The sequence below is a fragment of the Anneissia japonica genome, unplaced genomic scaffold (assembly GCF_011630105.1).
Source record: "Anneissia japonica isolate Jap-2015-1 unplaced genomic scaffold, ASM1163010v1 scaffold284824_len513422_cov204, whole genome shotgun sequence".
NCBI classification, from domain to species: Eukaryota; Metazoa; Echinodermata; class Crinoidea; order Comatulida; family Comatulidae; genus Anneissia; species Anneissia japonica.
Genome location: NW_022732066.1, coordinates 301,244 through 311,482, shown reverse-complemented (window position 1 = coordinate 311,482; position 10,239 = coordinate 301,244). Strand labels below are relative to the sequence as shown.

At 36.8% G+C, this 10,239-nt stretch overlaps 1 protein-coding gene across 1 annotated transcript in view; it reads left to right on the top strand.

Annotated features, from left to right (window-relative positions):
• The window catches only part of LOC117115569, a 23,776-nt gene that overhangs the window by 6,087 nt on the left and 7,450 nt on the right, over positions 1 to 10,239 (top strand). The window contains exons 3-8 of the mRNA XM_033259423.1: positions 6,820 to 6,882; positions 7,216 to 7,331; positions 7,762 to 8,080; positions 8,172 to 8,287; positions 9,006 to 9,252; positions 9,341 to 9,456. Of these exons, the coding sequence (XP_033115314.1) occupies positions 6,834 to 6,882; positions 7,216 to 7,331; positions 7,762 to 8,080; positions 8,172 to 8,287; positions 9,006 to 9,252; positions 9,341 to 9,456 (963 nt within the window). The 5' untranslated portion in view covers positions 6,820 to 6,833. The remainder of the gene's footprint in view (positions 1 to 6,819; positions 6,883 to 7,215; positions 7,332 to 7,761; positions 8,081 to 8,171; positions 8,288 to 9,005; positions 9,253 to 9,340; positions 9,457 to 10,239) is intronic.

The following is a 10,239-nucleotide window of genomic DNA, read 5'->3' as shown; positions in this document are numbered from 1 at the left end:
ATATATATATATATATATATATATATATATATATTGGTGAAAGTGATGACAATGAAAACAAAAGTCAAGTTGACGTATTTTTGGAACATATATACATATTTATTATGGTAATAACCATTAACAGCATATGGCAATTGCATACAGTATAACTAGCTCTATCACACGTTTTTGTTTTACAGTACAGATCGGCTATTATTATATTAATATGTATGCTAAAAAGCTAAAATAATGGAAAATGGCAGCCATTTTAAATTGTAATAGCTCAAAAATGTGTACAATATTTAGTTAACTGTTGTTGTCATTGTTATGAGTGAATTTCCAATTGAATGCTGCATTTCAATAACATAAACTTACAATATTAGTGACAATTTTAGGAAAAAATGGCGGCCATTTTGAAACTACTGGCAACCCCCCTTACGTATGAAAAAAAAAATGTCGCACATACTTTTTTGATTTATCAATGTCTATTCTACATCATATCCAATTTTTTAAAAATATAGCAAAAAAAAAATGCAACCTCTGATATTGCTACATTTCGGACTGGACTATTAGATGTTCTGATAGCTGATCTATGTTGTGTCATTCTCATACGGAGTGTGTTTTTTGTTTCTCCGACATATTGTTTACCATAAATATTACAATATATGAGATAAATGACATTTTTGGTGAGGCAATTAATTGATTGCCTTATCCGAAATATGTGATTTGTTTGGTTGCTCTTGAATGATTGTGTAGAATCAAGCAAGGAGCATATGCTTTGCATGATGAACCACAAAGATGACTACCCAAATTATGGCTGTCGCAAGAGTTAATTTGCCTCTTGAATTTAGATCGTACTAATATATCACGAAGGTTAGGGGGTCTGCGATAGGTTATGAACGGTGTATCCGGAAAAACAGACCTAAGACGTTTTGTGGTCTGTAGAATGGGCATATGTTTCTGAATTATAGCCCTTAGTGGTGGTAACCTAGGGTGATAGGTAGTGACCAGTGGCACTCTGGTCGATCGCTGACGTGGTTTGTACGTCAGTGTTTGAGCACGAGGTATGTCCTTTGCTTTTTTTTGCTTTTTTTTACAGCATTTTCGATGGGTCCTCGATGATAATTTCTATTCCGGAGATGTCCGGATAGCTCTTCTGTGCGATTCTGAAAATCTAAATCCAAAGAACAAATGCGTCTCATGCGCAATTCTTGGTTGTACGGAATGTTTTTGTACAGTGCGGGGATGACAGCTGCTAGGGAGCAGGTACATATGCTTATCCGTGGGTTTACGGAAGAGATAAGTTTTGAGTGTACCATTTTCCATGGTCACGGTGATGTCCAGAAAATCTACACTGCTTGTGGATTTGTTAGCATTGAATTTGATTGTGGGATGAGCCGAATTAATGTTCAACAGGAACGTATCCAAACTATCTTCACCATGGGTCCAGATCATGAAGATATCATCAATGAAACGAAACCAAACATCTGGTTTCTTGGGCTGTAGGGACAGGAAATTGGCCTCAAATTGTCCCATAAATAAGTTAGCAAAAGATGGAGCCAGTTTAGTGCCCATCGCTGTGCCATGAATTTGAAGGTAATGACCGTCGCCGAAAACAAAGTTATTATTGGTCAGAATCAGAATGATAAGTTCACGTAGATGTGATTTAGATGGGGTTTTGCCCCGAATTTGTTTGTAATTTGAATTGCCCGCATTAACACCTTCTTTATGAGGGATATTAGTATATAATGACGAAACATCAAGTGTAGCCAGAACAGTATTATTAGGTAAATTTGAAATTTGGTTAATTTTGCGGATAAAGTCTGTGGAGTCCTGAATGTACGAGGGGAGAGCAACAACATTATGGTCTCAATAAATCATCCACATATTTAGAGATTTCTTTTCTGTAGCAGTACCGTTGCCCGAAATTATGGGTCTGCCAGGATGGCCTGCTTTGTGGATTTTGGGTAGGACATAGAAACGTCCTTGTGCCGGATCGACCTGGATGAGATGGGGTCCAATTTTGGGATCGATGGAACCTTTTTTAACCATCTTAAATACAGATTTTTCCACTTCCTTAGAAATTTCCGGAGTGGGGTCCTCTGTGAGCTTCCGATAGTGAAGAGGATTGTTTAGTTGTCTTAAGGACTCCTCTTCATAGAATTTAATGTCCATTACAACAGTGGCAGAGCCTTTATCAGCTGGTTTGATGATAATATCATCACGCTGACGCAAATTGGCGATGGCCTGCCTCTCATTTTTTGTGAGATTGTCGCGAAAATCTGGACTAGGAGCGTGATTTTTAACGTCCTCCTCAATGGCCTGAATGAAAGTTTCTAAAGCTGGGCAACGATTCTTAGGAGGATTCCAGGTACTTTTTGGTTTGAATTTGTTAACATTGCCCGTGTTATTCGTGGTGTTGCCGTCGGAATCGGCGAAAAATTCACGGCATCTTAAACGTCGGAAGAAAGCTTCCAGATCCAAAGATAGTTGTTGTGGGTCAGACTGCCTCAGTTTTGGGCATAATTTGAGTCCTCGGGATAGAATTTTGGTTTCTCCTTCGGAAAGCTGACAGTTAATTGTTAACAACTGAATCCGTGGTGTTGCACGGATTATCACTAAAGCGCCGAATGAACCTTCTAGGTTTACGTGAAAGCCAAACATTGTGCGAAGGTTGGATATATATGTCTGTGTAGCGAGTGTTCATCCCTAATTTGAGAGTAAGCGAACAGTCACTTAATTCATCGTGGGGACTCGGGTTCCAGTTACGCGCTGCTCAGTCGGTAGAAGCTTATGCAACCATAATGAAAACTACGGAATCCTTTCTGTAATACAAAATAATGAAAATATTTATTAAATAAAGGAGATTATAATGGGGATTTATACAGGGACTTAAACTAACCTAAAACTACTAACGTGAGATCAAATTGAAGATAAAACATTATTATTGTCCATTTATCAACAGTCCAATATTAGTGTTCGATGATGTGCGAGCGAATGAAGCAAATCCGGCAATAGCGATAGCGACGGAATATCGTAGAATTCCAAAACAAAGTTATAAGATAGTAGCGAATTCAAAAAGAGGGAATTGCCAAATAAAAAGCCTGATTCCATTTACCTCCATGCACTCAGTCAGTCAGTCCAGAAATAAAATCGTCCATCAATATGATGAGGTAACACCATGAACTATCCTATGTCGAGCAGACATGGGCCTGGGTGTTCCTATATCCAAAAAAATCTCAAAACTTGTAAAATTAAAATGGGCTTGCTGCTTACTCCAGCCAAATAACTTAACTTTCGACTGGGACAGAAACCTACCCGATCTCCATTGAGTCAGCTCGAGCAGAGCTGAACGGTGTAGACTCTGCCCCATCTATGTTAGTTTATCATTAGGCTGGTAGTAAGTACTCTGGCCACATGCCCTGAGCCACGGCCCTCGGGCTGAGGTACCGCTCTTCTTTCACTGGACTTCTTCATTCGATTTCTTTCACTCCAAAATTCAATTCTCCTCTAGCAACAAAGTTTCTGGTATCTTATAGAAGAATAGGCTCCTCCTTGTTTGCGTAAGTTCTAGTCTATCTTTTAATTATAATCATGTGATAAGTTCATTCTTATTGGTTCCTAGTCCTGGTTAACACCCTAAAGTGACTTTTATATTTTTAACCGGGACCCTCTGCACCTCACCATTACCAAATAAGGCAATTAATTAACAAAGATATATGCTAATTGTGTATGCCAAATAAGGTAATGAATGTGGTTGGGAGAGGTACTATCGCCCCTAGGGTAGGGCTGGTATGCCTAATGATTATCACAGGGAATAGCAAGGCCCTATTTTGCTATTATGGGTTTACGTAACACACTGATCATGTAATGACCACTATTACCACTCCATAACTATGAGACAAAGAAAGAGATAACAACCTATACTAAAAAATATTCCTTAGGCCTAATTACAGACTAACTATAATTGAAAATGAATACTAAGGCATAAAACACACTATTACATATATATATATATGGGCCTATAAATCCCAGAATCAGCAAGAGGAATATTGCAATGATTAATATACAGTAATTTGAAACGTAACAGAAGAGGAATCTAACAAAGAAAGAAAAGTACCAGGCATAATTTGAGTTCCTTTATTTCTTGTAAAGTGTCTGACGTCACGATGTTCAGAGATCTGAAAGATAGACCCTCTTTTGTGACTTATTTTCAGCTTTGCTGAATCTCGAAAGAGATACTTGTGCATATATAATAATTTTAAGGCTTGAGGAAAATCCAGAAACATCAAGCGAAATAATAATAATAATAATAATAATAATAATAATAATAATAAATAATTATAATTTACATTTATATAGCGCATTTCGCACAGTGCCTCTAAGTAATATGCAGCAAAGCGGTAAAAGTGCATGTATTAAGTGTAAAGTTCAAATCTCCCTCTTTTTTTTTGTTATAGTTTTTTTTCCAATTTATTTTGTTATTTTTGTTATTTTGCATATATAGAATATTTTTTTTCATATTTTATTATTTTCCACAATTTTTTTTTCTAAATTAGGACTGATTGTGAGATACCGGTATACGGCCAGAAAATATTAAAAAGCATTCTAAAATCTCCATCTTCTCCAATCCATCCGCAAGCCCGTCAGTCGGCCTTACACTCCTTCCGGGATGCTTGTCCAGAATTTGACACATGGTCTCGAATCGGTCCGCTCTATAGTGAGCCTGGCCTAATCAAATGACTCGTTCGAACGATCCGCTCGAGTTGGCTCTGTCAGTTGCGAGCGAAAAATAATAACTTTCTAAAGTCTACACCTTCTGATGAGCACCAAATTGGAGGGGGTCCGAGATACATGTAATATTGTCAATGCTGTAAAACTTTGAGGTTAATCGGTCAGGTAGTTTTTGAGTTATGCTCCCGGAATTTACAAACGCACCAAACAGACACACACACACACACACACACACACACACACACACGCACACACACAGACGGAGCTCATTTCAATACCCTCTTCCCAAATTTGGGGTGGGGGAGTGAAGGGTAACAACACTGGCTGCATTAGAGAGCGATTGTATCGGCGACGTGAACAGTAAATCAAAGTTGTGGGACTGAAATCTATCTCATCATGATAGTTCATGGCATTGGTGGGCGCGATAAAAAAACACAGAAGAATGCAGCGGCTTCGCGAAACAATCATTACCCTGCCTACCTCGGACTCTCGAGGTATACATAAAATGCGATCTACAACCTCGGAAAATGGTAATCTCTTATTAGAAATAATCTCACTTCTCATTTTTGTTTAATATTCTTTAGTGTAAAACTAAAATGTATGCCAATATTTTTCTATGGTTTGTAACAATTAGAGCAATACATATACATGGTCTTTAACCACAGCTTTTCTGTGTGTAAACACAAAAGCCAGTTTTATTTTGAAAGGTATCTTAGGGGTAGGTCTGTGCCAATACATGTGGTGAATCGATATACAGTAGATATTTATATCGGGTTCTCTGGATGTCGGGTTAGCTTCCTTCAGAGTGGAGCTGTTTTCAGCAACATGGAACTTAATTAATAATTTGATTTTTTTTTTATCAAACATTAGATGATTTGTACAAACTAAACCTCTGTATGATAATATTATTTGGTTACATGTTCACGTCCTGACATACAATTGTAAATGGAACTTCTCACTTGTAATCGTATATATACGATACAACATCATGTTCGTAGCATCTTTGAGCATTCAAATCATTAACTACTGTTCTTTTGGCATATATGGCCGATTCTCATGAAGTTTCGGTAAAGAGCCATGTAAGTTCGAAAATATTTGACCTATATTTGGTGATGAAATAGAAAGAAAACCGTAAGAACATTTGAAAACAAAATTTGCAAACACAAACTCCGGAAATTGACACGAGGCCAACTGAATGATGTTCTAAGAGCTGTTTAGTGTTACAGCACTATTTCACTACCTTGCGCAATAACCTTGCGCAATAATAATGGGTATTTATATGTCCCGACCATGATCTGATACAGTGGACTGTGTAATTTCCATTCAATAATTCAATTCCGGTATATCACCTAAATAAATGTATAATATGTGTACATAGTATATTAGACCAGCAACGATTATGAAAAAAGGCCTAAAAATTGACTTAGCCAGTAGTGTTTCGTAAAGGATGGAAACTATGCTAAAAATTATCCTTAGGCCTATTATATGTTCTTCGATTTTAGGGGGTTGTCACAGTTTAAAATTACCCAAACATGCAAATTAGGGAGTGCAAAGGTCATAGCGTCAATTTTAATGAAAAAACCGATATATTGATAAAATATGGGGTTTTTGTGTAAATTCAAGGTAGTTTTAGGTTGTAATATATGTTATAAATGATTAAAATTAGTTTTACCAAGATGGCTGACAAAATGGCACCCTCTTTTCATTAACTTTAGTCCTATACTGTATATGTATCACTCGGTAATGGAATCTCAGACAGTATCAGTACTATTTTACATTATTCTGAAAATTATAATGGTGACCTCTTGAGAGAATTTATATGTCCCTTTTGATGTCACATGAGTTATTTCACTGGTACTGCGTGGGATTCCATTTCATGAATTGTTGTTCTGGATTGATCTGGATTTTTATTCGATATTCGTTTGTTTTTCCTCTGTATTTTTTTCCTCCTTCTTGGAGCACAACCAGAAGGAGATGCACAACCAGAAAGCGACGCACAACCAGAAGGCAAGTATGATAAGATGTGTATAAGAGACAGATATATAATTACATTAAATAATCCAGATGTTAAATGTGCTGTTATAAAATATATATGTTTGTTTTTAGACGTTGATGCCATCATGGACTGTAAAACTCTGGTTTTGGCCGTTGTCATGATGTATATTGTCAGTAAGTAAATTTAACGATTATTCGACCTTCCAAACAACTAAGATCTGTGCGGATAATAGGAATTTATAATGCCTGTCTGCTAATATGCAGTTACAAACCGTATAATATATCTTACACGAACAAAAAGACAAAAGGAATTTGGAATGTTATTACTGTATATATAAAGATCATGACATACATTTCGCAACTGATACTTCAAACACCAAAGTTTCAGTGACACATAACAGAATTGAAGAAATCAAGAACATAAGATGGGAGATGATATTTAATCGTTTACATAATTAATGCTTTTTGAAAATTTGTTTTTATCTATCAATATATTTTCATTTCCAGATGGTAGCAATGCATTGCTGTGTTACAACTGTGCACAAATTCAAGATCCGACCTGTGGACAAACTCTATCGGATACGAGTAGTATTCCTCAGATTACCTGCTCAGGGACATGTATGGTAAGGAGAATCTCATTATGTTGGCCTTACAACTGTCTCTAAAAGTCAGTTTCTTAATGGGAAAATTCAAGGGAGTATACCACTTGTCCTCATAGTATTCAAACGGAAATCGGGTGTTGGTTTCGAATCCCGATGGGCACATACGTTTTCTCTAATATTCACTATCGTCATAAATATAGTCATCTTGCAAATTCTGATAGGCCTATACTTAGTTGCCTGGAGCGACTGCGCGGCCTTAAATTTATAGTCTTTTTTTCATTTCCCGTTCCATAAAAGTCAGATCCATCTTCTTTCACGTTTCCATTATAGGCCTATCATTGCATTATCGGACGTCTGGAATTATTAAATACCGTTAAATCAGTAAAGTGTGTATTTGTATATCAATGGTACTTTCGTGTGAATGCTTGATGTAATTCTGTGTTACTTGCAGTTGTTAAAAGGTTTCATGCCTATAGGAAACACCGTCATGGAAATGTACACCAGGTCTTGTGAACAACACTGCATTGACACGTGTATAAATATGACAGACGTGCCAGGCTTGACCGTTTGTAGCAAGTGCTGCACAACTGATCTCTGCAATATCCATTATGTCGAAACTGCACAGACAGGCGATGGAGAAACAGACTTACATGTACAACCAGAAGGTGATACACAATCAGAGGCTACTGCAAAACCAGATGGTGATCCACTACCAGGTGATGCACAACCAGAAGGAGATGCACAACCAGAAAGCGACGCACAACCAGAAGGCAAGTATGATACGATGTGTCGTTAAGTTGTGTATCTGTTTGAATCTATGAATATGATTTTTGCAAATTTTTTCGTTATTTATACTTTCAGATGATAGCAATGCATTGCTGTGTTACAACTGTACACAGGCTCAAGATCCGACCTGCGGACAAACGCTATCGGACACGAGTAGTATTCCCCAGGCTACCTGCTCAGGAATATGTATGGTAAGAATCTCATTACGTTTGATTAATTCATAATTCAACTATGGTGATTGATTAATCAATTATTATAGAAGCATATTGGGTTAATGTTGCGACAGTCTTTCCCATGTAGCCCATACATTAAGTGCGTTCACAGTATCATTAGTAACGTTGAATATATTTGTGTGTCCACATGATTTTTTCCATGATGAGTATCGCTTTACTAATTCTCGTCTCCAACAATCACATTTCTGGGGAAAACACTAAAGGTTTTGCAATTTCTGAAGACAATGTTAGCTTCTGCTTGTCTGCATTTTTAAATAAGTTTTTTCCAGTTTTCTAAATTCATCCTCACTAACATAACTGATAACTCAAATCGTGAATAATGGATTCAAACGATCAAAAGGATAATAAACAACAAAAATTTAAAAGCAGTTAAACCAAGGTTTAAACAAGTATTTTTTTCAGAAATAGGCCTATTTCAGTTATATCACATAGTCATCATCAGTGAACTAAAAACTGAATAGATGGTTGTATGTAAGCTGATCTTAATGTTTTAACCAATCACATTTCTGTTATGTCGATTTTAGTTTTATTATTTGTTTTATCCAGTTTAGTGTTCTTAGGCTTGTCATAATATGACTGTCGAATCTGTATTTATATAACACTTGTCACTAAACAAAGTTTGAGATGTGGTTTGATTATGTCCATTTCAAACCCTGAATATTCGTCTTACTTGCAGTTATCAAAAACCACTATGCCTAAAGGAGACGCAGTCATAGAAATTTATACCAGGTCTTGTGAACAATTCTGCCTTGACACTTGTATAGATATTCCGGACGTGACAGGCATGACCATATGTAGCGAGTGCTGCACAACTGATCTATGCAATAGCAATTATGTCAAAACTGCACAGCCAGGCGAAGTAGAACCAGAAGGTGATGCACAACCAGGTGATGCACAACCAGATGGCGACGCAAAACCAGAAGGCAAGTATAGTGAGATGTATCGTTAATTTGTGTATCCGTTTGAAGCAATGATAAATTTTGTAATTTTTTTCGTTATTAATAATTTCAGGTGGTACCAATGCATTGATGTGTTACAACTGTACACAGGCTCAAGATCCGACATGCGGACAAACGCTATCGGATACTACTAGTATTCCTCATGCTACCTGCTCGGGGATATGTATGGTAAGAATATACGTTGGACTAATTCATAAGTAAGACACATGAAGATTAAGTAAAACACTGAAGTAGCATATTTAATGGCATGTTTTGTGACAAGGCTTTTCTCAGGGATACTACACTCAATTATATACAATAGTGTATTACTTCTTTGTCTCAAGCGGTGACATCATTTTTATTTAAGTATTTATTTAAGCAATACTACTGTGTGGTGAATGTTGTTTTGGGGTTGTTCCATATTATGTCAGTTGAATGTATATATATACTGTCTCTTATACACATCTAGATGTGTATAAGAGACAGGTATTGTTCTTATCGTGAAGACCTGATCTTTTAATAGCAAGATTACAGTTGCAACTTGGTGGATAAATACCAAGACATTTTCTCAGAGTTCGACCCAGAGGTTTTTTCAAAGAATTTGTTTAACCCCGTAGAAAAACTTTATCTAAGTTATTTTTTATTTGTCTAGCGCAGACTGGACACAGGTTCAGTCGTAGGTACCATAACGCGCAACTCGTTCGCTTCCTTGGGATTAATCCGGGACTGAGCCGTGTAGCCATGCAGGTATAACGCAATAAACTTATCCGCTAAGACTGCCCTTGGAAAACGCATGCGCAAACGTACACAAACACTTGCGTTTGTTGAACAACACGTGTGTGTTTGGAACAAGCGCGTATTCGTAGCGAGGTTCTGATAGTTTATCTCTTATGCAACATTCTTTTATATCACCTTTGTGGTTTGATTTACTTACAGTAAATACACATATATATTATAGCATATAAGTACATT